The 27,502-nt window shown below is 43.3% G+C and overlaps 1 protein-coding gene across 6 annotated transcripts in view; it reads left to right on the forward strand.

Annotated features, from left to right (window-relative positions):
* LOC133836000 (sterile alpha motif domain-containing protein 5) overlaps positions 1 to 27,502 on the forward strand; it is a 167,076-nt gene that overhangs the window by 123,073 nt on the left and 16,501 nt on the right. For 4 of the 6 annotated variants that reach the window (XM_062266233.1, XM_062266235.1, XM_062266234.1 and 1 more), the window contains exons 3-6: positions 24,841 to 25,176; positions 25,479 to 25,795; positions 25,874 to 25,923; positions 26,008 to 26,114. In XM_062266233.1, the coding sequence (XP_062122217.1) occupies positions 24,841 to 25,176; positions 25,479 to 25,795; positions 25,874 to 25,923; positions 26,008 to 26,114 (810 nt within the window). Of the gene's footprint in view, positions 1 to 4,305; positions 4,486 to 24,840; positions 25,177 to 25,478; positions 25,796 to 25,873; positions 25,924 to 26,007; positions 26,115 to 27,502 lie in introns of those variants that run through there. The other 2 variants (XM_062266237.1, XM_062266238.1) reach the window with 2 other exon arrangements.

The following is a 27,502-nucleotide window of genomic DNA, read 5'->3' on the forward strand; positions in this document are numbered from 1 at the left end:
ATATCTTTTCAAAAAATTCTTCTCTCACTCCATTCTAGACTGGTTTCAATTTGTACTCGTTATATATTTATTTTCAATATTTTTCAAACATTTCTTCTTCGTTTCTGTTTTTTTCTGCAACGCGTTGTTCTTGTGCGATTTACGCTGCGCTTTGCTTTGATATCAAATATGCCAGCAATCTGTCTGCATTTTAAATGAAACCGAAGAAGATTTATTGTATGTCCAATATCCGTTTCTCGCCCCCGCTGTTTTATTTTTTTATATTTTGTTACTACTTGTCCGAGGCGTCGCCAAGGTGTCAAGTGCGCTTGAAGTATAAATTATGTTTTATTGAAACTGATACTTTGACAGCAAAAATCTGAGCGCAGACTTTTCAATCAGCAGTAAAACTGTTGCAAACTGTTGCTGCTGCTGCTACGATGAGAACATAAATCACAGGAAGACGACGCAGTGACTAACTGACTAAATGACTGACTGACTGACTGAGCTAAGGACGATAATTAATTAGCTTTTAATGCTGCCATCTCGTTGAACGACAAGCATACGCAACAAGAGTAGCAGCAGAAAGGCAGAGAGAGAGAGAGAGAGAGACGAAAGCAGTTTGAGTGCATTTAGTCAAACGGAAAATGATGCTGAGGAATGCCAGGGATAAGTCGAGATAGCTAGTCAGAGCGAGTGAGAGAGAGAGATAGAGGGAGAGTTGTGATTCTGACAAGCAGCCAGACAATCGTACACACACGCAACAGCAACATCCGAATGCAGACAACGACAAGTTGCTTGGAATTGGAAACGAAAGAGAAGTCAGTGCAAGGACATAATGCTTGATCCTTTGTAGACATTTCGTTAAAAGTTAGCAGGAATTGAGTAGTGCGGAGGGGGAAGCGGAGAGCAAAGCACTGCCAACAATCAAATCAAAAGCAAACAATGAACAAAAATGTAGGAAAACATAACCAAAGATAAGCGGCTTGCAGCCTCAGCTTCAGCGTCAGCTCAAGCAAAAAAGATGGCGACAACGACAGCAACAACAACGAGAATATTGTTGTAAGCGGAAACGCAGACTTGAAGGGAAAAAAACTGGCAGCTCCAAAGAAAGAAATAACACACAAAGAGCGAGAAAGAAGGAGAGTGAGAGACAGAGAAATGAGTTGGCTTGGAGTGCAAGTGTCGGCGCGTCCTTGTCGTTGTCCTGTGGCAGCAGCAGCAGCGACAGCAGCCTGTTGTCTGCTGCAAATACCGCAACATGTACTCAAGCAGATAATGTTAAATACCACTCGAGGACGTAAGAGCAGGCAGCAATGCCAAAAGGAAGCAGCAAATCCATGTAACAACAAAAGACATAAGCGAGCCACTGGGCTGGCAGCCGTAAAAAGGACACCGAGCGAAAAGGACATGCGAAAAACGAAACCGAAACTGAAAGCGGGCAACCAACAGACAAAAGTTCAAAACCAAACCAACTCAACTGGGCGATGCCCAAAAACACTGAAGCTGCTGTAGTTGGGCCGGAAAATTTAAGCGCAACATTAAATAATTTACAAACAAACGACGCAACGGTCGCCTTAATCGCCGGAAATACGCTGGCAACAACAACAACAGCAACAAGAGAAAACAAAAAAATAAAGAAAGAAATCCAAATAGAAGTAGCAGAAGTAACACCAAGAGCATCGGAGCATGGGGCATGCCCCACGTTTTTGCCTGGGTCGACGCATGTGCAACTGTCGCGTCCACGTTGAAAGGAAAATCAATAAAACGTGTGCGAGGCTGTGTTGGGTGCGTCGCATTCATCGCTCTCTTTCGCTCCCCTTTTTTTTTGCCTTGCTCTCTCTCTCTCTCGTTCTCTTTCGCTTCTCTTGCCGCCACTTTTACTTTTTGCTGAACCGAAAGATGCGACGACACTGGCAACGGGCAACTGGCAACTGGCAACGGCTGCCAGGACAAGGCAGTTTCCGATGCCGACTTCCTACCGCGCTCGCTTGTCCTTGTCGCCGCTTTGTCATTTGTTTGGCCTGCAGCTAAATTTGCCTGTCTCTCATTCTCATTCTCCCTCTCTCTGTCTATCTGTCTGTCTCTAGAGTTGTCTGCCTCCTTTTTGTGTGTTGGGGATACACATGAAGCAATCGTTTCGCTTTGCCGGCTTAGGTGTGGCACATGGCAGCTGTTTCAGCCGCGCCAACAACGTCCACAAAGTGCAACAAACCGAATTCAAACAGTTTGCGTTTTTGCATTTTTCTCTATATCTGTTGGCTATAGAGAGAAACTCCGTCTGTCTGTATGTCTGTCTGTCTGTCGGGCAGTCACACAGTTAGACGTCGCTGACAAGCGTTAATCTTGAAATAAAATATGTATTTGTTTTGGCCAGGTTAGGCGACAGCTATAGAGAGAGAGAGAGAGACAGAGAGGTAGTAAGCTGAGTTGGAGTGAGCTGCAAAAGCGTCTTCCGTCCTCAACAAAATGTGTTGCATACTTTCGAGCGCAGCCCGAGACTCGACGCTCTCTTGCGGCATTTTGATTATCTTTGACGCAAAGCGACTTTCCATAGACTTTGCATAAATTTGGCGCCCCCTCAACACACACAACAGCAGAAAAAAAAACTTCCACTTTTTTTTTTGTGTGCCATATCTTTTTGGGGGTATCTTTTACTTAGCCACACACTTCTAAGCTCTTGCAAATTGACAAAGAACTTCACATTGCTTGGCTGCCTACTCAGTCAGCTATTTTTCTCCCCTCTCTCTCTCTTCCTCTCTCTCCCTCTCTTACTCCTACGCGCGCTTATGCAAAGTTCTGTTTGATTTTTTGAGGCTTCTTTTTGGCCAGGTGGTCGCTCAACGTTCGACGTTCGTTGGTCTCCGTCGCTTCGTCTTCAACGTTATTTGCATTTCAACTATGTCTGTGTTTGGTGCCCTCTGCATGTGTGTGTATGTGTGTGTGAACCGTTTGATTGTATTTGTGCCCGCGCGCTAACATTTTGTTTGTATTTCATTAATATTTCAGAGGTGGCGTTGTTTGAAATCAAAACATAAATATTAACATTCATGAATTGAAACTGTGTATCGCCGCGAGCGCATTTCCTGAACTCGACACACACACACACATACACTCCGTATACACACACACACCCGCATGTTGAGTGCAAAAAATGATATAAATGCCGCCGCACAAACCACAAACCAAACAAATACCAGACAGATTGACACACACACACACACACACACATTTAAACTCACAGACATGCAACAACATTTTTAACAATTTTCTATATATATACGTACATTAAAAAAAATAAACAAATAAAAAAAAGAACACAGGGAAATTAAAATTAAACTGTGAAATGCAAGGCAAATATTTTTGTCTAGCCAGGATCATTCTCTCTCCCCCTTCTTCTCCCCCCCTCGCTCTATCCCCTCGCTAAATGCATTTGTTGTTGACGTGATTTGCTTGTTTTTCATTTGCCAACCGCATTTTGGTGGCATGCGACAAGTTTTGTTTCATAATTTTAAGCAAATATCAAAAGATATGATTTGTTGGCCAAAGCAAAATGCATCGAATGAATCGCGTATCGCGTATTTGGAAATTTCGCACAGACAAGCATAGAGGTAATATTTATTATGTGTGGCCATCTATTATTTTAAGCTCTTCAACAGTGATTTTAATGGCCATTAAAAGCGTTAGAGAACAATTTGCGCAGTTTAGCTTAGCAATATTTAGCAGGAGAATTTAGTGTATTAGTAATATCAAAGAACAAAAGATTGGCTTGAAATCACTATTATTTTCAGGCATACTTTTGCAGTATAGTTAAGCAATATTTAACAAAGGAATTGAGTATTTAAATATCTGAATTCATCTTCAGTTGAATTCAGCAATTTTTCGTATAAATTTTAAATCAAATAGGAGTGGAAAGTTTGACTAAAATCACGATAATTTTATTGACAGAAGCAAATATGAAATAGTTTAATCAATATGGAATCCAAATATTGTCTAAAAATCGTAATTGTTTTTAGGCATGTTTTTAATGTTCAATATTTAATAAAATAATTTAATAAAAAAGAGAGTATACAACTTGTTTAGCAATCAATATTAGTTTAACAAAATTTGCAATAAAATTTAGTGTAATATTTAAATTAAAGATGAGTCTAAAAATTGTGTGAAAATCATTGTAATATCATCGAATAGATTCAAGCTATACAACTTGTCGAATAATAATTATTTCTTTTCTCTTGCTGTACAACTCTCAATGCAATTACTATTACATAAAGAAACTCAATTTGCACAGCTTTGCTAACCATCAATTTTTCTTTTATCTCTTTACAGGTATGTCGCTTTCTTTGCCCACAAACTCCATCGATGTTACTTCATCAATGTTATGGTTATCGTAAAATCGTATTTCTCTTTGCACCTAGACTCACACACAGAATATTCATCGTTAGCGTAACTGTAAACCGTAATCCTTTAATCGTTTATCATTTATTAATGTAGTTTTCGCATTTATGCTCTTTCACTTAATTAACAAACATAACCAGAACTAACTAACAACATTTTCCACATTTCCATTTCCATTTTCATCCACCATCACATTCACATTAACTTATGTATGTGTGTTCTGAATTCTGTTGACTGTCTGCAACTCTGTCTTGTACTCATCAAGCTCTCAATGTTTCCATGTCTTTATCTACATGTGTATATGTGTGTGTGTGTTGTTACAAATTTGCGGTAAATATTTAAACGTTTTCATTATCATTTTGTTGTGACAAAACATAACAAATCTGTCAGAGATTTGCAAAACCGCCGAAAACAATTTGTGTGCTTAATTAAAAATTTAAATTACATCAAATAAGTGGGCGGAGCATGGAATAGATGAGAGAAAGGGCAGCAACAATTTGTATGTTTTCATTGTGTGTGTGTGTGTGACAAATTTACGACGACAAAAGTGGGCGGCAAAGGCGTGGCTGGCAGGTCGAAGCTTTGCTGCCATTACGAGTATGACATGCATTATGGCCAAAAGCCTAAGAGGGATGGAGAGGGGAGTCAGACTCCTGGCCACATGCTGCCGCACTAATTTGTGCATTCCCAAGTTGGGTGCGAAAAACAAAACGACGCCGCCACCATCAAGTTGCAGGCTTCAACAAACTTTGTCCGCCTCTCAAACCAGTTGCTCTCCAGCTCCAGCTCGTTGTTCTTCGTGTGCTCTCCTCCGCTCGTTGTTGAGTGCAGAAATTAATTGCATTAGAAAAGTTGCACAGAGTCGCACATGTGCCAGAGCCTGGCAAAACTGGCAACTGGCAACTCGGCAACTCGGTCCGCCAAACTTGCGCTTATTTAAGTTTAGAAATGTCTTGGCAAAACTTGCCAGCCTTCAACTCCCTCTTCTCTCTCACTCTCTCTCTTTCGACTTCAGTCTTAACTCTAACTCCTCATTTGTCGTTGCGCCCCAGCTTGTTGGCCTCGTTGGCGCGCTCCGGACAAACGTTTGTCAGCAAACTTAATTTCTGAACTTTTTCGCAGTCAGGCGAAAGCAAATGGCATTCTCTCATTCTCTTCTCCTTCTCTCTGCCTTCGCCTTCGCATTCGCCTTCAACAATCGGCGTTTACAAAATGCTCGTCACCAAAAAGTTGACTCGCTTTTTCAGCGTCCTTTTTCGGCTTACGGCAAAGTCGTATTCCTTCGAGCGCAAGTATTGCATATTTTAAAGCGTCGAAACTTGCCAGACGCACATTTTGCATAAATGTTACTGCACTTAAAAGCACATTTTGTCATAACGCCAAAGGAATTCCCTAACAACAACAACAACAACAGCGATAAAAAGAGCTAACAAAAAATATCTAAAAGAAGTTTCCAGCCAAATTAAGATTCTTTTGCTCGAGTCCATAACAATTTTCAATAAATAACATTTTGTTGTTGCATTATTTCCTTGCTATATATAGTATATTTTGCTGATAGACAGTGCATGAAAATATGCACACGAGAAAAGCAGGAAAATAGGTAAAAGCGAATCCCTCAAAGGGTCTGCGAAAGCAGCTGTAAAATGTTCAATGTAAATTTTGCAAGCTGCGCATTTTGTGCATTGGCTTGGAAACTGCAAAAGCACATGTGTGTTCTAACTACGTATGTGTGTTCTAAGTACGTATGTGTGCTCTAAGTATATGTGAGTGTGTGCGCTTGTTAGTTCAATTGCACAAAGACAAATGCAAGTTTGTCTCGAGCTCAGCTCGTTGTCAAAGTTACTTTGTATTGAAATTAGACACATTTCCGTGCATGCAAAATGCCAACGGCAGCAGCAGCAACAGCAAAGCGACTTACATTGCGCATTGATATGCCAATGCGCACACACACACACACCTAAACTCCCACACACACACAGGAGACAGACAGACAGTCAGGTGGCAGCGACGCTGCAAAGTATGCTATAGATTTTTACTCGAGCACCTCGAAGTGAAGTGAAGTTGTTGCCCGTCGTTTGTCCTGTGTGTGTGTGCGTTGCGTGTGTGACAACGACACCGGGGCGACACTCGTTGACATTGGGGCGACAATGCGTCAAGCAGGCGCACCCCTTTTTATACACACACCCCCGCCTGTTACATACGCTCTCCTTCTCTTCTCTCTTCATTTACGAGACACATTCACTAATTTGCATATTTATGCAATTATACGTTACCTTTTGTTCCGACTTTGCGCTTCCTCCACATCCCCCCAAAAAATTTTTCGTGCTCAACCCTTTTGGGCAACTGTTCCCCTGCTCAACCTCAACAGTTGGTCGCAGTAGCAGCAGCAACAACAGCAGCAACAACAGCAGCAGCAACGGCAACGTCAGGTCGCGCACAGCATGTCACTTGTCACGCCAAACACGAACACGTTAAATGTCAACAATGAAGTGACACAGCACGGCAATGGCAATGGCAACGGTCATTGTCCTGCCTCCTGTGCCTCCTGTGTGCGACAGAGACAACAACAACAACACAGCTTGTCCTGTGTCCTGTGTCCTGTGTCCGCTCGCTCCTTCACTGACATCTGACACTGTCACAGCGTTTAGTGATTTATTTCATGTTGACATGCGTCGTTCCCTCTTCTGACAGTGCCACCTGCAACACAGACTGTCCACCTTCCCCTCCCTTCCCCCTCTATCATCTCTTCCTCTCCTGCATTTACACTTCTGTCAAAATTTTGAAATTGCGCTTACAATTTTTTGCCATTTCTATTTGCATTGTCACATCTCCGGCAGAACGCAATGCAAATGAAGTTATGAACATTAGTCCTGCAACCACAACAACTGCTTCACGTTGGCTGCCGCATGCGGCATGCCGCGTGCCGCGTGCCAAGCAATGAAGTCACCCCTTTTTGATTTCGCTCTACTCGAACTTATCTACAACAAACGATCTCAATCATGATGCGCATTATGAAAATTGCATAATTTTCTCGAACCCCTTCTCGAAGGGTGGCGCAAATAGCACTTCAATTAGGAAGGGAAAACAAATGTAAATAAATGAGAGCAAACAAAACGACAAAACCTGCGAAGAACAAACTTGACTCAAATCACAGCAGCAGCTTTGGCAGCTTAAGAATGCCGAAGGAAATTGTGAAAATTGTCTGTCAACAGCGCAGCTTTAATGCAGCCATTCTTTGTCCTGTCGTTTTTCAATTATGAACACCATTGGCCATTGACAACGGAGCTCTTTTGTGGTAAAGTTGCAGTCAGCCACAGGACAATAGCTGCTCTGCTTGCAACATCCACAGCAGCAGAAGCAGCAGCAGGACATCATTGAACAATTTGACATTTATGGTTTAAGGTGCGTTTGCCGACAGTTTTATTGAGCCAAAAAAGTGCTGCTTCGACTTTGCCATTAAAGTCAATTGCCCAGCCAGTTGCTCTTCTCCCAACTTCTTCTTCCCCAATCTTAAATGTCTGCAAAAAGTTTCTTTTGACAGACAGCCACGTTGCTCTACACATTTTCTTGTTAGCCGAAAATTCTGTTTTGCCTTTGACTGACATGATTATAACTTGTTGTATATGTCGTTTCTGTTCAGCATCGCTTCGGTTCAGTTCAGTTCAGCTCAGTTCTGTTCTGTTCTATTCTGTCTGCTGCTGCTGCTGCTGCTCGTCTCTGTGTGTCTGGGGATTCGGTACGTTAACTCAAACGAAACTAATTTAATGCGCTGCAAAAAGTATTCAAACAATTGCACAAGGCGACGCCCAAGTGAAAGTCACCTCTCCATCTCCTTCTCCATTCTTTCTTTCATTCTCTCTCTGTGTGTGTTGCTAGCCAGTGAAAAAGGCAGCCGAAAAACGTGAGCACATCAAACGGCGAATTCCATTTGCAACAGCAGCTGAAGCATCGACGTCAGCGAAAAGGAAAAAAGTTTCTTTCTGCTTTAGCTTTAGCTTCAGCTTAGCTTTGCCGCGTTCCTTTTTTTTTATGTATTTATTTCTTTTTTGCGTTGTACTCTCTAAAATTCTAGCCATAAGTTAGCTGCGACTATAAACAAGTGAGATTCTCAAATTTATTCAAGCCTCGACTGTTTATAGAGTATCTTTGCAGTCTGTAATTTAAGCTGCTTTCATTCCAGCAAATTCAATTGTTGGGGCGTGCAACTGCGACTGCTGTGTGTGTGTGTGGGCGTGGCACAAGCGCAAAATGTTAACAATTTTATTTATGTTGGCTTTGAACTTCGTGTTCATTATTTGCGCAAGCGACACAAGACAACGAGGCAGCGGCGCGAATAGCTGCCAAACAATGCGAATTGTTGCATAATTTTTTGGAGAACGCGCTCTGGTATTTTGAAGCTCCCCCAAAAAAAACGATAAAAGTAAATATAGCGCATACGCCGCATATGCCCAAAAAAAAAGAGAAAAGCAAACTTAAAGCACATTTCGTAAAAATTAGCTTAAAAGTTTGTGGCCCTAAAGCTATTACTCAGACACACACACACATACACCGTCACACACACACATATACCGTCAAGCACACATACTTAGGCAGACTGTGGCAAGCATTAGAGGCACCTTGAAAACTTGTTCTCGCTCTCCCCCAAAAAATGCTCATGTGAAGCGAGAGACTATTAGTTTGCCCAACATTTTGCCCCGGCAAAAACTAAATACATTTGTGTTAATTTCAACTAACACACACACAGACACATGCTTACATCTAAAGTAACGAAATGCGTAATAAAAAGGCTTAGTGGCGACGCTGTGACAAGGCAAAGGCAAAAGCAAGGGCAACTCCTTTGCCTCTTCCCCTGCTTTCACTGCTGTGCTGCTGAAATTTGCATATGTGTGGCTGCCATATATATGCGACTCATACATCAAACTATTAAAAGCCTCATAGAAAAGCCTCTAGGGCATCATCCCCTGCCCTTGTCCTTCCACCTCCCTTCGTTCTACAACCGACATTTGTCAAATGTTGCGAGGCTTCAGCTCTCTCTCTCTTGGCTGGCAAAACAGCAACAGTTTCTCGGGGCCAAAAAAGTTTTACAACATTGTTGCGGCCACGCCCGCACTTTCCTCCTCCTCCCCCTCTTCGCTGCTACCTTGGCATGTGTGTGTGTGTGTGTGCAAAAGTTAAAGTGTATTTTAGTAGCAAGGGGAGGCCACAAGCATCCGCAGACTTTACAGGATCAGCAGCCGAGCAGCCAAGCAGCAGGTGCATATTTACATATTTTTTACCAACACACACACATACTTAGACTTACATCCATTTGCTGTCTGTAGCTGTGCAATTTTTAACTCGTATCCTGCGGTTGTACAGCATACAACACGATGCTCGGCTGAAGGCTGCGGGTAAATGATTTGAAGCCTGTGGCCTCGCCTCTGCTCTACTCTGTTCTGTTACCTATTTAGATTTTGACTTGAGCTGTGCACTAAATTAGTTTCATTAGTTTTTGCCACCCTTCTGACTGCTGCATTTGTAAAGTTTGAATTGCTTCTCTCCCAAAAACTCACGACGTAAATTCGCCAGACAGACAACATAAACAATAGCTCCGACTACCATCATAAATTGCTTTTGGGTCCAGCTCATTTTTTCTATATATACTCGTATGTGGGCATCATCAAAGCATTGTCTGAGCCTTGAAGCTTGCAGCTCTTACTGAGGCAATTAAAATAAATTATGAGGTGCAGATTTACGAAAATTAAGAGATTGTTTTTACACACACACACACACACGAAGAGCTATGAAATTGCATAATAGAAGTAAAAGCAAAACAGGGCAAAAGATAAAGGATAAGTGAAATCAACTTGCAGGTTAAGCGCACTTCCCGCTGTGCCCTAAACTGCCAGCCAGCACGTCCTGCCGAGTGTGTGTGAGAGTTAGAGTGTGAGTGTATCTATGTATAAGTGTGTGCCAATATAACATATACGTGTGTGTGGGTGTGTTTAGCTCATCAGCAGTCAGCACACCTGGCGCGCACCCGCCGCACATTTAAGCTCGGCATATAGCTTAGGTTTTTAGTGCTATGCTTTTGCCAGCAAGCATCCTTCGGATTGCGTTTATACCCTGGCAAACTCTGCTCTGTGTGTTCTCTGTGCTGTGGCAATCAAGAATTCAGGTCATGTGCATGTGAACTCAATTAAGCAGCACATAACTTACAAACCGGATTACAATCATCATCATCAACAACAAAACCCGGAGTCGTCGACTCCAGTTGAGCCTTGAACCTTTTCTTTCTCTCCCACTCTCTATCTCTCCCTCTCTCTCTCTCTCTGTCGAGTAACCCAAACCTCGCTGCGCATGCAAAGTAGCAAAACAGTTGACCATCTCAAGAGCAACGATTGCTTTGACTGCTGCTGCTGCTGCTGTTGCTGTCAAATGTTGACTTTTCAACGAGGCCTCAAAATATGTTACTCATCCGCCCCGCCGCGTGTTAACCTTTTTCTGTTGCCTGTTGCCGGGTGCAAAACAATTTGCAACCATAAATTTGCCACAGCAAACAAGGCGACGCCCTCGCCTCGGCTATTTTTGGGGCACTCATTTGAGGTAAGGTCAAACAGCTGGCAAGCGACCTGACTTATTTTGTATGTATCGCAGGATATGAAAATTTTCACTTGAATAATTAATTGAACCGGGCAGTTGGCAGATTCTTGCTACAGTTGCCTTCCGCTCCCGTTTCTCCTCTCTTTGGACCGCATGTCCTTGTTGATTTTGTCTTGTTGCGGTTGGCATTTTGGGGTCGACAGCTGAAACAGTTCTCTCTCTGTCTCTCTCTGCCCCTTTAGCGGTTGTTGCTTGCGTCTGTGTCTGTGTCTGGTCTTGTCTTGTGGCATAAACAACAACAACAACTTCGTCTCGCCCTCTGCTTACGTTTAATTAAGCAATACATTTCGGACAGGCCAACGGAAGTCCATTCGGCAAATTGCAAAAACAAATACGCCAAACGAATATCAAAAGCATAAATAAAAGGCAAAAGGTAAAGATGTGTCATGCATCGACTCCTTTTCCTCCTCCTCCTCCTCCTCCTCCTCACTTTCTCGTTTGTCATGCGTTTCATGTAATAATTTGAGATTTTTTTCTGTTTTTTTTTTGTTGTTCGTTTGTTTCTATTTTATTTTATAAGCCGCTTTAAACCGCCGCCGCAACAAGCAAAATAACATTTAAGCCTTTCGTGATAAGCATTTAAATAAATTAAAACCAACCCTTTTCTCTCTGTCTCTCGACCAAACGCCTTGCTCCCTTTGGGGCAGTCATTGTGGCTTAGGGGCACACAGACAGACGCACTCGCATTCCCATTCACATTCACATTCACTCTGCGTCCCTCTCGTTCGCTGCCACGCCCACAAGCCGTATGTCAACAATGCAGCTAACCACACGCGCGCACTCTAATGAAAAATAGCAAGAGTGCCGCATATAAACAACAACAGCTTGGCAGTGAAGTGCATAAAGAGTAGCACTTTGAAATACCCTGTAAAGGGTTAAAGCGAAAACTGAATAAAGAAGTAAAGTCTTGGTAAATAAAGTTCCCCTTTGCAAGCCCTACTTCCTAGGGTATTTGAAAAAAGGCAAGAGCACAATGAAATGAACGCATAAAGATTTGTCAGCGATGATAAACAACAAAGCCAGCGACGCGACAATCCCTCCGCCTCCGCCTTCGCTGTTCGCCTCCGCCACTTGCCCCTAATCCGTTTGGTTGCGTGGTGGCAGGCAAAACAAATGGCCAAAAATGTGTTGCAAGTGTTGCGTTTGCTTTGATGCAAAGTGTCAAAGTGTGGGAGGGGGTGGGGGCGAAAAAATGGCATTGCCGAACGAACCGCAAAATGGCCGCGACGCTGTTAAGTATGCTATATTAATTTGCATTGTAAGCATTGAATGGCACCATGAATCATCGGGCAGCAGTAGAAAACAGCTTTGTCTGTCTGCGGTTTGAAGCACAAGCACAACAACTGCATTGTCTACAGCTCACATTTTGCATATTTGCACATTTTGCACAGTTTAATTATGAGTTATGCTATATTGACCAAGATCAATTTGCATTTCGCTGAAGGGAAACGCAAATCGCTAAACCATTATACTACAAACAATCGAAAAAAAAAATACCCATTCTCTCTGTGATGTTGCCATAAGAGATAATCACCTTTTTGCACGAGTTTATAATGCTGCAATAGAAAATGAAAATGAAATTGCAATTGGCCAAATGGTAAAATGGTAAAATGGCTGGCAATAGGGCGAACGCTTGATAAGCGCCAATTTAACTCATGGCAAGCGAAATTAGCATAATAAACGCTAGAGCTTCATAAAATTTTATTAATTTATTCCCCCATCCCTTCAGCTATCTCTCCCTGCGGAGCAGCATGGTCGAAGCACTCAACAGCTCAAGAGCTTAACAGATTTACAGCACAAAAGCCGCGCGCCATAAATACCGATGATGGCAATCAAAATGTAACAAACGTAAAAATAAAATGCAACACACTAAAAACAGACAATTGAGTGGAAGCGAGAGTGAGAGAGAGAGATAAACGTAAAGGGAAGATAGGCAGAGTGCATTGCACACGCTTTTTTTGTTTTCTAGGTCAGGCAATTGGCAAGTGCACTAAAAGCCAAACAACTGACAGACTGAATGGCGGGCAAACAACACACACATACGTTCAGGTCCCCAGTCGTTGTTGCTGTCACTTGGCATGGGGGCAACTCATCAGTTTGTCACACTGACAAAAAAAAGAGAAGGACGAGAAGGAAAAGGGCAAGGAAGGTATGCCAGCGAGTGAGGTGGGCGTTGCCAACTGCTGTCAACAATGTCTAAAGCGGCAGCTGACAAGTGTGTACGCCTCACAGATGGCCAGGGCGAGTCGAGAAATGGCAGATTGCACGGCCTGTCTGTCGACATGCAACTGAGCGTCTCCCTCTGCACTTTTCGGCAGACATTCTGTCGCAAGAAGAGAGAGGAAAAGGGGGGGAAAACAGTGCAGTAGGCGCGCCTTTGGCTGGCTTCATTAGAAGGGGCACTTGTCGACTGTCTACTGTCTCTCTCTCTGTCTGCTCTGTCTCGGTTGTCTGGCTGCCAAAGTGCCAACAGTGTGCAGCACTTTCCGTCATTGTTGCTGCTGCAGCTGCACAAACTATTTACGTTTTGCAGTGTGCCGTGCCACGCCCACTTTGCCACCTACTTGGCCGCCTCGCCTTGCGGCCAACTTTTGCGCCGTCTGTTTTTCTGTGTTCTCTCAAAAGTTCAATGCACGCGCTTTTGTTTTGCCTACGCCGCAGCAGCAGCGGCAAAAGTAACATTTTAGCTTGTCGTCTTTTTGTTTTTTTTTGCGCTGTAATTTGGCCCAATGCCAGGCACAAACTTGGTCTTTGGGTTAGCGCAAAAGACTCGTCACTTGCAGTTGATAAAAAAATAAAGCATAGTTTTAGGCGCCGCCTGACATGATGATGGCAACTTTTATTGGCCGCAACTGTTTTTGCTTTTGTTTAATTTTCTACAAATATTTTTATAGCATTTGGTCATTTTTATTACAATGTTGACAGCTTGTTTTTCTTTTCGGGGGCGGCATAAAATAACAAAGGGAAAACTTTGCGAGGGGGGAAAGCCTTAATTGAATGAGATAATCTTCATTGATTGTTGCCATTTGGAGTTGCGAAATGATTATTCATAATTCTGGGATGTTGCAACTTGACGAATTCTTATTGTTCGCCCAGCAGAACAAAAGGCAAATGCGTTAAATTGGGCAAATAGGCAAAACGGAAATGGCAGCGCACAAAAAGCCGAGCAGAAAGACAAATACTAAAGGGAAATGAAACACAAGAAAGGGGGGGTGAAGAGGGAGTTTGCTCGTCAGGCAGTCAGCCAAAAGCTTGCCACACATGCCTGCGCATATTAAGTGGCACGTGGTGGCAGAGAACATGTGGCCATATGTGCGGCATAATGAGGACGTCGCTGGGGCAAGTCGTGCATGCAACTTATGTATGTGTGTGTGTGTGTGTGTGTGTAGATAGTCAACTTGGACTCAAGCTTAAACTCAGAGACGCTGACAGCAAATCAATTCATATGCCTTTGCAACCCACATGAATTCATCAAAACGCGGCCCCATTGTGTTCTGTATGCGGTTAACTGCAAATATGACTCGAGGGTGCGAGACCACAGCACATTAAATGCCAACTACGAAAATGGACTGTGTCCAACGTCAATGGTCGACAATGGCCATTGGGGGGACAAGCGTTCGTTTCGCCTTTATCATTTAGTCTTTTGCTCTTTAGTTTGGACAAATGAAGTCAATTTGATTGCGAGCGCTCTCGCATCAAAGGAAATTGTTTTAAGCGTTCCGAGCGAGCGTTGCGATTAGCATCGGCTTACCAGAGAACTGTAGACCACACAGCACACAGCAGACCACAGCACAGCACAGCAGAGCAGAGAACTCTTGTTGAGTGGGGTAAAATCTGATAAGCACCACGAACCACGCACAGCGGACCAAACGCACCACGCACCGTTGGCCGAAAATGACAAAGAATAAGTTGGCGGCTTAACAAGCAAAACCCGCCCCTCGCTCTCACTCTCTCTCTCTCTCTGCCTCTAGTTCTTCCCTCCACCTCGCGCGCATTAACGTGCCGGGCAAAAGTTGTTGCCTACTTTCAGGCGCGCGCGTTTTCTTAGTTTGCTGGCAATTGCACTTTATGCCCGAAAAACTTTTGCCCTTAGACGAGAACGCAACGTTTATTACACACTCATTTGTTTTTTGAGCCCCAGCCATTGAAGCGGCTGTCATATTAAGCAACTTTTTGGACGGCCAGAATGAAGCAGGTTTCTTGTTGCTGCCCACGATAGAAATCTTTTTGTTCATTTCATTTTATGTCTACTTTTGGCCAGCACACAGACACCAACACAGACACCGACAGACAGACGTGCCGAGGGGAATAGACAGACAGAAGGACACACTCCCACGCACAGTAGCTCACACACACACACAAACACACACACACATTTTTGGCAATTTCCTGGCATCTCATCTTGTTCGGCCTACGTCTGCATTCCCCGTTGCTGTCGCTGTCGCTGTCCTGACCGTTGCCTCAATTTGACACTGATGTGCCAAATGTGAAAATTCTCTTTCACTGACCGGCCAAACAACCGACGAACCGTCAGACCAACCAACTGGCCAAGCGGCCATTCAACTAAGGCAAAAACTGCAAAGAATAATGAAAGTAGAAAGTGAGATTAGTTTCACAAAGTCGACGGCTTAATGCTCTTTGCATGCAGGTATTTAGACAGACAGTGAAAGGAAAGGGGAATTGAAAAAGATAAAAGTGGTAAAAGAGAATGCACAAAAAGTAGTACAAAGAATAAATACTGAAGGGAGTGTTGGAAATAGAGTTGAATGTAGTGTAAGATAGAAAATGTTGGAAATAGCGAAAGAAAAGTGAGCTAAAAAAATGTTGACATAAAAATAGAACAAAAAGCAATGATAAAATGTTAAATACATAATACAAGTTTCGTTTACAATAAAAGAATGAAGAGAAGTTAGAATACAGTGAGATAAGTACTTTGAGCCAGTAAACTATACAAAAATAAAGTTAGAACTTCTAGCTTAACTCACCTTAAAGTACTTAAATTGAAGCTCAAATCGCAATTGCTAAAAGCCAAGTCATTTTATTGAAAATTATTAAATTTAAAAATATATAAATTGGAAAAGCTTTTAAGCAAGCAAATTTCATTATTTTGAATACAATTTTTGAATTCTAAACATATATAAATCGAAAAAAATTTGAATGAAGAAAAAATCATTCATATTGTATATTTTTTTTAAGTTTAAAAATATATAAATTAGGTAAGCTTCTAATTAAGCAAATATCTTTGCATTTGTATATAGTTATTTAAGGTTTTAAAATTATATAAATTGTTGAAGCTTCTAATGAAGCAAATGCCATTAAATGTGTACACAATTTTCACAGTTTAAACATTTATAACTTGTCTGAGTGATGACAAAGCAAGTTTTCATTGCCAAATTTCAGCACCCACTTAATTTGTTACACATGTCATGACAACATCAACGGACTCGCTCAGTTTTTGGGGCAACGGTCGTAAAAACATTGTAACTGTAACAGCAAAAGGCAGTGTTGAAATGTAATTTGGCAAAATTTTTGCCGGACTGCATTCGTTTGCTATTTGCTTGGGGTATTGGCAACTGTTGTGAGTGCGAATGTCTGAGTGTGTGTGAGTGTGTGTGTTGGTTGTGTTTGATTGTGTGTATGTTACAAGCGAATGAAACTCAATCTGTCTGCCTGCCAGTCATGGTCTCTTCTCTTCCCCACTCTCTCTCTCTCCCTTTCTTGTCTTTGCCAACTCCGTCTCTAACTTTAGCTCCAACTCCAAGAGTGGAAATAGCCCTAAAACACGAACTCGTGCGTTAGTCATTTTGGCACTTTCTCATGCTGTCAGCTCTTCGAGTAACGCCTACTTTTTCAGCTTCTTTTTTCTCGTTATTGTTGTTGTTTGCTGCTATCTGTTGCCCTGTCGAATGTTCTTACTATTCTTGTTGTTGTTGTTGTTGTGTGGCAGATTAGTATAGGGATTCGTTTTTGTGTTCATCCGGCTTGTCGCTCGGCTCAAGTTCGATTGTGCATTTAATGTCAATTTGCCAAAGGGACAAGGCAAATGTTTGTCGGCCCAACACAACAAAAAAAGCACAGTAAAAATAAATCATTAGACAGGCGACAGCGAACAGAGACAGAGACAGAGAGAGAAAGCCAATTACAAGCTGTAATTAGCCGCCCTCTTAACACAGAGGCAAAAGCTAGTTAAAATTCTGGCAGTAGTTGTGAAACTTCTTGTTCCTTGTGGCATGTGCAAATCAGCGTTTTAATTAAATGTGCTTGTAAATTATGAAAAATGTATTTGAAGAACATTTCGATGCGGCCATTTGCTGGAAACTCATTTACAATTAAAACAACATTAATTTTGCGCTAATATGACCTCAAGCAGTTTGCAGTTTTTTGGGGGGCGCCACACACAAAATTTAAATTGCCAGAAAGTGATGGTGGAGCAAGGGGCCGAAGGGGGAAGGGGCAGAAATGGGCAAGCGAAAGCGGCGGCCTCTGGCCACAGAAAAGTAATTAAATTACGCTGAAAAGCAGAAAGCGCTCACTCCTCCTACAACAAATCGCCCTCGATGAGAACCTTTCTCAACCCACTTTCCACTTTACGCTTCTCTCCCCATCCATCGCTGTGTTGCACTGTTGGAAACAACAAAAACTTAAAACGCTTAGCCACGCCCACAACGCTTTCATGCTGTGCGAAAATTTCGCATAATTGCGTCAGCGAGCACATAAATTGCCAAAGACAGCAGCCCGCGGCAAGTGGCATGTGGCAGCGGCATGCGGCATGTAGGATGTTGCACGTGGAGAATGCGGCCATCCATCGAGAGCAGTGACAGCAGCAACAACAGCAGGCGAAAAGAGAGAGAGCAGAGGGAGTTTAATCAAACGATGCACTTTGCATGCGCATATGTCAAATGCTGCAAAAAAGGGGGTGAGGAGAAGGGGCAGGCATCAACTCTCCCCCAGTTGCAACATGTCCTTGCATCGATGGCATTGTCTAAGTGTGCGTCGGGGTGTTGCACGCAGCCTGTGTCTCGCTGCTGTTGCATGGCTGTCACTCTGCGAGCTTGTCATGCGTTTAATTTTTTTCCCTCCTCTTCTTTGCATTTCTTTTTTGCCAACTTAAATTACATTAAGCATGAAATATTATGCTAATTATGGCTGATTTCATTTCATTTGACGCACGACGCAGCGAACACACACAAAGGACTTCGACTCCGACTCTGACTCCAACAGGAGACACACAAAGAGATCCTTGCAGCAATGTCATAAAAGACAATGCAAATGAATTAAAATTAAATGGCACAGCACAACACAGAAAAGAAAAGACGAGAATTGAAATTGAAATTGAAATGTAATGCAAAGTGCCACGCCCCCGTACTTGGAAGTGTGTGTATGTGTGTGTGATGCGCCAGCGGCTGTCTGTCGCCAGCTGACGTTGCATGTTGCACGCTGCATGTTGCACGTTGCTGTTGCCATTTTTTATCATTCGCTCTCTGGCTGACTTTTTGCATCATGCGCAATTTTATGTCAAACGTGGCGTATGCGTAATTTTTCATTCCCGCGAGTGAGAGAGCGAGAGGGGAAACAGCGCAACAGTTCTTCCCCATTCCACTTGAGCATGAAAATGAGAAATTAAATTATTTGCTGCTAATGTCTAGAAGAGTCGAAAAGTGGTTGCAAGTAGAATGGGGCACAACGGCGACGACGACGACGAAAGGCTGTTGCAAAGTGCGCAGCGGAAATGATACAGCAAAAAGTGAACGCACACACACCAACACACACACATGTGGCACACTCACACACACACACACACATGTGTTGCCGCCTGGCCAAATGAAAACTAAAACTCATTTCTGCCAAATTAAACTGAATGTGCCCCAGCCGTGGCAACAGCATCAACATCAGCATCAACGTTGTTGCCACCAACAAAATGAGTTAAAAGCAGTCACATGTGTGTGTGTGCGAGTGTGTTTGGTGTGTGTGTGGCAATGCTCTCGCATCTTAAATGTAAAATTAAAAGGCATTTCCGCAAAATGTCAGCGTCATATTGTAAAACATGAGTATTTAATTAGAAAATACTTTCAGACTGGCAACAGAACTCGCAGTTTCCACTCGAGTTTGCCCCTTTCCTGTTAACAGCTTGCTCTCCTTTCCCCTTCCTTTCCAGTTGAGCTTGGCCTTGTCGATACATAGAGAGGAGGCGTGCTAATGAATTTCAGCGAAGAGTTTTGTGCTTTTCAGCAACTTAACATTGCTCGCATTTGTTGTACAAAATACCTTTTTCCTTTTTGCGCCGGTCTTAATGGGCAGAGGCAAGCGTGGCAAGCAATGCAAGCGCGACGCGACGTGCAACAGCTGAAAACTTTGCATGTATGCCGCATATTAACACCGAAAAACTACGAAAAACAAGGGAGCAGGAGAAATGCGAACAGCGCCGAATGTGTTGCCTTAAATTGCCAGCTACAAGAGCAAGTGAAGGAGCAAGACTAGGCACAATAACAAGCCTAAGCAAAGGAGTCAGAAGAAAACAAAGAGCAAGCTTGAACTAGGACTAAGAACAGCAACTATGCCAACAGGAAGCGAGGTTTAGGCATAGCACTAGAAGGTTTATTTAGCATAGAATGAGCAGAGGCAACTGAAACGACGAAGAGAACTAATAGACACAGCTGGGAAGAACAATTTTGGTGGAACACTAACAGCTGAACACTGGAGGTAAAACTGAGAAAATAGAACTGGAAATTCGCTGACGGAAGTGGGAGTTCTTCAACAACATATGCGAAAAAGATGGCTACAAAGAAGTTCTAGCAATTTAAGCTGCATAAGAGGTGACTATAAAGTCTTTAATGTTACATTGAAACTGAATTTAGGCTGTTAAACTAGGAATAGAGTAAGGAGAAGATTTGAAAGACTTAAAAAGGCAGAAGAAACCAAAAGCTAGCTAGTTCGAAGACTAACTTTAGAAATCTTATTAAGTTTAAAATATCCTTAACTCAAGAAATCTAGATTAAGTAAATAGAGAGAGCATAAATAAGCTGACAAAAAAGTCAGAAGAATCCAAATTCAACTTGTATAAATAGAAAGAGCATAACACAGAGAGTTAAAGACCAAAAAATATTTTATGGGAAGCTAGTTCGACAACTAAAGAAAAGGGTATTCAATGAAATTCTTTGCTGACTGAAGGCAGCAACTCAGTAAGCAAAACTTAGCCAACGAAGAACGAAGCTAACAAGTTGGCAAAGCAGCACAACTACAATTACAACACGCAGTAGCTAAACTATCGAGGAGAGAGGATTTAGAAGCGGGGATGACTAAAGGGAAAAGGGAAAGGAGGGCCAACAGCTAGCACGACCTGATGGCCGTGCTAATGGCCACGCATTATTCAAAGTCTCGTTCTCAGATTGTCGAGTGGGATAAGCAATGGTTGTTGTTGTTGTTGTTGTCGCTAGCATGGTTGTAGTTAATGTACATATATAAAAGAGTAGAAGAGGGGGAAAGGGGGGTGCTGTGGCATGCGGCATGGTGGCGTGTAGGCTGCATGCTCTTGTCCACTGGCCATGTCAAAACTCATTTGCCGTTAACGAGCAGCCATTGTGCTCATAAAAGGATTATTTACAAATCACTGACTTTTTCAAAAATTGTCAACTGCAGGGCTAAAAATACCAGGAGTTCTTCTTCTTCTAGCCGGTTGTTGCTGTTGTGTCACCCGTTTGTTGCCTGTCGACAAATTCTCTCTCTCTCTCTCTGGCAAAATGCTTTGATCTACAATTTATGAAATTAACCCTTAAGTGCCATCACTCCCCCATTCCTTTGCTCAAAGCGAAAGCCTTAGGCTGCCATCATCATGGACATCAACATCATCGTGATTTCAGTGAATATAACTTCCAAGTTGAAGTTGATTTCTTTTAGCTGATTACGCGTCGAAGGCAGTCGAGGGGAAACCGGATGCAATGCCACTGATTGTTGTGACTTTTTGCAACTGGATTTGAATTCAGCTTCTATTTTAGGGTGAAGTTGTCTCTTTGTTATGACTGAAACGCAAATTGACTTGCATTCCATTTGACAACGACAACGACATCGACAAACGACTCAGAAGTCAGCGAAGCAACTTTTTGTGCCTTTAAGCCCATTTAAAGTGGAGCTAAGCCTGGCAGGCAAAAAGAGGTGGAAGAGTAAAGGCAAAAGGTGGTTGCAGAGAGGTGGGAGCTATATGGCTGGACCCTTAATTGATACCTTTGTTTGCATTGCGGTCACTCTAATTGGTGTTTGCATGCGGCTTTGGAGACTTGTGCAAATACGGGCTGACCAGACACAGAGAAGAGAAGAGAGACTGAGACTCGAGGCTGTTCTTTGTAATTTTGCGTGCGTTCTGTTTGCTCATTAAACGCTTGCAGGCAACAAATAGCGTCAACAACAGCAACAGCAACAACAACAGCAAAGCTTTTGCCCATAACAAGCAATGTCATCAATTAGCAGAGTTTGGCCAAGAGTCGAGTGCCAAGTTTGCGCAAAAAATTGACAAGCTTGAGCGGAATTTTGCTGGCATTTTTGCGGTCTCTTAATGAGCAAACGTGAAGCGAGTGAGATCTTTTGCCAGTCTCTGGCAATCTACATGTCACGCCCCAACGCCTCCCACTATCAGCTTTACTTCCTTCCCTCATTCTCTCACTCTGTGTTGATGTGGCACTTACAAGCACACATGTCAAAAGTTATTAGCCCCCGTTGCGCTCAAATAATTTGTTGTGCCAGAAAGCTGATTACTAAATACATACAACACAAATAAACACAAAGTCATTTTAGCCAGAGCTCTACGAGTAAAGTTGCCTCAAATAACAAGCATTTGGCTGCCAACAAAGTTTTGCTTTGCTTCTCCTCCCTCCATTTTTTTTGGTCTTTTCTGCTGCTGTCATTGCCAAATCCTGGCACGAGCTTCTTCGTCGGTCGATTCGCTGTCAATATCGATGCTGGTGGCAACATCTTCTTGCCTCATAAGCAGACAACTTTTGCAGCTGTCCTGCTCCTTCTGTTGCTGTTGATGCTGCTGCTTTCGAGCTACGTGAGGGCGTTAAACTCATACATCACTTTATCCTTTATCCAATCTCCTGTGTCGTTCCATCCACATCCATCCAGCAGCAGCTCCTTTAGCTCCTTCTGCTACATTTTCGCACATTTTTTCTACAGCTGCTAGGGATGTGTGTCAAGAGTTGCCAATAAAGCCGGCGCGCAATGGGCGCGCTGTCGAACTATTGAAAATAAATTTATAACGCATACGTCATGTGAGCGCCGCACAATTTTGCAGTTTATTGCATTTGTCGCTGGCATTGCAAAACTTCAATAAATTATTTTATTGCGACAGTTATTTTGTTGCCATTTTTTTTATGAATCTATTCGAGTACTCACTCACACACTCACACACACACTCTTGCAGTTATTTATCTATGAGTCGCGTCTACATAGAAACTTTTGCTGCTGTCATTTCGCATTGGTTTTGGCTTGGCAGCAAATTGCAAATGACTTTATGAGTTTGTCGCTTGACAAGCTGGCAAAAAGGACATCATCATCATCTTTCTCTCTCGCCCTCTTCTATATGTATTTATTTATGTACTCAACATGCTTATGAAATTGATTCTCCCTCAGCCAGCTGCCATCAACTTGAAATTGCATAATAAATTTGTGCAGAATGCATAATGAACTTTTTACATTCATTCGCGAATTCATTAAACTAGATATTGCTTTAAGTGGAGATCGCTTTAAGTAGCTTTTTCTATACATTTCTAAATGCACAATTTAAAAATGTTTCCCCCCAAAAAAAGTGTAGTATCGAAATACTTGGTTGTCTTGTAAATTGGTTCATAAAAATGCCAACAACACTTTTGCCAGCCCATCAAAACTTGACACTTTTTCGTCGGCAGACGACGACGAAGTGTCCTTAATAAAGAAAAGCAACAACAAAATAAAGAAAAGAAGAAGCCAGCTAGCAAATAATATGAACAACAACAAGCAACACCTTCGTTGCCTTAAGGGCTCATTGTGAAATTACCCACAGAGGGGGGAAGGGTGAAAGGAAGAGGAAGAGGGAAAGAGAGAAAGAGGACTGACAGAGAAAGGACCTTAGCCAAAGGCTACAAATGAAAAGGCTTTGCTGAGCTGTGGCAGCGCCGAGAGGCAATAAGTAGCAAAAATTACGCTAAACGCAGCAATTTCCCGCTAAATTACACGCACACACACACACACAAATACATGTATATAGAGGTATGTGTGTTAGCTGATACTTGGCTAGGAATATGGCCAGGTAGAAGCATAAAATTCAACTATAAATAAAGCATAAAATACTGAGGCGCAAGCTGAGGAAAGTGTGGCAAAAGAAATGAGTCAAAGAAAGAGGAAAAAGATATAGGATACAGACGGAGAGAAAAGTCAGAGGTAGAGGAGACAGAGATAGCAACAACTCGGGCATTTTATAATGCGCCACGCGTCGCACAAATGAGTAGGCGACACATGGTGGCAAGAAGCGGCGGAGAGGCGAAACACGCGTCTCGTCAGTTGGAAAGCTGTCAATTTTCCCAGTGTGATAGCAAGAAAAAGGTAGAGAGAAAGGCAGAGAAAGAGGAGAGGCGGTAGGGATACGCGGGGCGTGCGAATTTTAATGCGTGTCATATTTGATTGATGCCCCAGCGTCATGTTGGCAATGCTTGGAAACAATGTCAAGAGTTCAACATGCGCCCCAAGCGCCCACTTCCAAGTGTCACGCCGGATTTTAAATACAGAGAAGCGGCGCGTAGAGGAAAGATGGTATAAGGGAAGGGCCCCTGCAGGTATGCAATGAAAAAGTGCGCTGCTTCACACTCCTCCGCGTGGGCCAATTTCAAGTCCCTTGCAAAATATCATTTGCCTGTCATTGCGCGGCAGTTGGAGTTCTCTTTCTTGCTCACTGTCTGCTATCTCTCTCTCACTCTCCCTCTCTCACTCTCCTGCATTCCCTCTCGCTCTGTAAATGCCTTGCTGCTGCTCTCCTCGTGTTTATTGTGTGCATGTTGCGTAATTTAGCGCCGTTTCTTGCTTAACAATTTTATCGCTCTTTGCTTGATTTTTTCGCCTTCAATGTGTGAGGGGGAGGCGAGGAAAGGGAGCAAGAGGAGCAGAGGAGGCAGCGCAAACTGACGCAATTTACTGCCAAGAGGCAAAAGTGCCATGTCGTCTATGAGGCTGAGCTGTAAATATTTGCACACATCGACAGCAGGGGCCTTTTTACAGCTGTGTCGAGACTAACACACACACTCTCGCACACACACACACACACACGTGTGGCACAAGTTGGAGCCATAATTTATGCGAAGACAAACGATGTGCGCTCGAAGGCTCTGCTGGATTTCTCTCTAGTTGTGTTGTAGTAAGTGCATTAGGCGGTTGCTTTTAGTGCCCCAAGGGGGCGTCGACTTAATAATTTGCGCGAATTGGCGTCAAGCGGCAAACTAATTTGAGTTAAGCGCATTGCACACACACACAAACACACACAGCACACACACTAGCACACTCACACACTTACTGTAGTTTATTGTAGCTAACTTCCCAGACCGTTAAAAAGCATTCATAACCCAAGAATTAAATCAATTATTAAACCCCAAGTTGCAACGCCAAACATCAATAACCTCATTTAATCGCTCATCGTTAATCGTTAATCGTAGTTTTCCCCTCTCACTCTCTCAACAATAAAATGGCCTTCTCGCACCTCTCACCTCTCAAAATATCCCTCACTCCACCCCCCCCCACAAACAAAATAGTTGCCTCTCGAGGAGTGCGAAGTAACACTGTATATTTGCTGTGCTTCTCGTTTTGCAGGACGGACAACGCGGCCATTTAGAGGGTCTGGCATCGGTCTATTGTGAATTGTTAATGGCTCCCTTTGGAGATATTTTAAGTGCTTTAGAAAATGCTAGACAAGCAGCTTGGGCGGAACGCAGTCCGCTTCATCCCGCCGGCGGCAGCAGCGGCGGCGCCAGCGGCAGCGGTGGCAGCGGCCTCAGCGGCAGCGCTGGCTGTGGCATTGCCAGCGGCAGTGGCAGCGCCAGTGGCATGCAACAGCGCCTGCAGCATGGCCATCGCGGTCATTCGACGCACGGCGCCGGTCTGCCAAATAGTCATAGCCAGCCCATTTATGTGCCAGGAAAGTACTCGGTATGTATTCGAAACAGAAACAGAAACAGAAACAGAAACAAGCAGCAGCACAAAACAACAACAAGATAGGCCCCAAAGAAAATTTATTGATGTTGGCGTTGATTTGGCAAATTCTAAACGTATTCAAATTAAGCAATTGTTTCAAATTATATATTTGTGTTGTTGTTTTGCTTTTTTTTTCATCTTCGATATTTTTCATTTCCAACTGCTTCTGTTGCATGTTGCACGCTCTTTCAACATTGCCTAGCATTTTGTCCACCTTACAGCTTTGAACTCATTTTGTTTTCATTCACATTTCACAGCCCTCCAGCTGCTTGTCCGACAAGGAAGAGGACGAAATCTATGGCTTTGGCTATGGCGTGTTTGCGCCGCGAGTGGCACGCGGCGGTTTGACACAGCAGCAGCATCTGTTGCAGCAGCAAACATTGCAGACGCAGCAAAGCATACAGCAGCAACAGCTGCAGCAACAACAGCAGCAGCAGCAGCAACAACATCACCAGCAGCAGCAACATTTACCAATTGTGCCAGGACAACAGGCGGCAGGACAGGCCGGAGTTGGACCACATCAGCATCAAACACTCCCGCCAAATGTAGCGCATTTGAATTTTGTGCAACAAAAGTGAGTTTTGTCCACGCCAAAAGAATTGTGGCAACAAATTTGCATTAATTCTCTTCGCTCTCTCTCTTTCTGTTTTAGCTGCCTGAGTCCACGCTCCGCATATTTCTATGAATTCCCACCGACAGCAGGTGAGTGCAATTAACAAAATCTCGCACAGCTTAAGGTCCCTTGACTAATCCCAAATCCTTTTCTCTTTACTTTTTATTTCGTAGAGGGTCGCGAGACAAAGAAGCGCACAACGTTGGCGCGTCTGTTGAAAGGCTTAAAAACTGTCAATCGAAGGGATCGCAACAATCAACAGAATGGCGCACAAGCTAGGGTAAGTATAGTCAAAAAAATAAACCGAAAAAAGGCAATCCTCTTCTTGGTGAACTGTGGCAACTCTGGCTACAAGTGGGGAAACTCATTTTAGTCGAAGAGCTTCGGTTTTATGACCGCAAGCAAATTGTTTGTCCTTTTGCCTTTCATTTAAATCAACTGCGGTAATTCTTTCAATTTATTTGCGCAGAATTTCAGTCGCCCCTCCTCTCCGCCCTTCTTCAATTGTAATTCCCCTCCGCGACTGTCCCCTCTCCCACTCAATCGCCACGTTTTTGTTACATTCCGTTTCTTGGCCTCAGTTTCGTTGTTGTTTTCGTTTTTTTTTTATGACTTGCTGCTGCGTCTTGGCTGCTGTACTTAATCTTGGCCCCGGGGACATGTAAATTTTTATGCGAGCTACTCCCCCGTGTCGTTGCCCCTCCTCCACCTCCAGCCCCCTCTGACTCTTCATCCCCTCGATGAAAAAGGTTAAAAATTTGCGACGACGCTGCTGTTGAGAAGCTGCTCTGTCGTTTTGCCTGGCGGCCATGTCTACATTGCCATTTCTTTTCTCCATTTCTTGCTACTGTCATAATGTGGAACTGCCACTGCTGCCACTGCCACTGCCACAGCTGCCACAACTGGTAGTTGCCTCCCAGTTTATCTGTGCGCACTCCTCGCCTCCTCACAAAGGATTCATTCAGCGCTGAGGCGCCTTTGATTAGAGTCGACTCGAGTCGAGTCGAGTCCTGCCACCTTTTGGGGGGAAGGGATGGCGGCAGTGCCAAGTAGATGCCACTATTCTTGACTCGAGCAGCTTGCTGTGCATGCAACACAACGACAACGACAACGACAAAAGCCAGTGCCTGGCAATGAAACTGTGGCCAAAGATAACGCTGCGACGGCGTCGACGCTCATAAATAAGCAAGGACATGCATAAATTTTTCAAAAGCACGAGTGCAAAAAAAAAAGAAACACAACAAAATAAACAAAAATAAATAAAAGAAGCAGCGGCGGCGCCCTGTGCGAAAATAAATAATAAAGCGAATGAGCGAATGAAAACGAAGCAAGGAGCAGAAAGGAGTCGATGGGAAAGTCGTGCTCGGGCACCAGATAAGCGCAGGAAATGACTAAGGATATGCGCCTAAGTAGCAGCATCCTCATACAGCAAAGAGCCAAAGAGCAAAAAAAAAAAGAGAAGTGAAATAAAAGGCGAGCTCCCTTTCAAAATATAATTAAACAGCCACTCACCTGACTATGGCCATGGCCATGTGTTTTAGCCCATTTCGACCTGACCCCCAAAGCTGACTCTTAGCTGATTTGCTATTTATGATAAGAAAACAAACGCATTAGAGGCCAAGACACACTGGTAAAAGGCAGAAGAAGAATGGGGAAAGGGGAAAGGGG

Source organism: Drosophila sulfurigaster, chromosome 2R, assembly GCF_023558435.1.
Source record: "Drosophila sulfurigaster albostrigata strain 15112-1811.04 chromosome 2R, ASM2355843v2, whole genome shotgun sequence".
Classification (NCBI taxonomy): Eukaryota; Metazoa; Arthropoda; class Insecta; order Diptera; family Drosophilidae; genus Drosophila; species Drosophila sulfurigaster.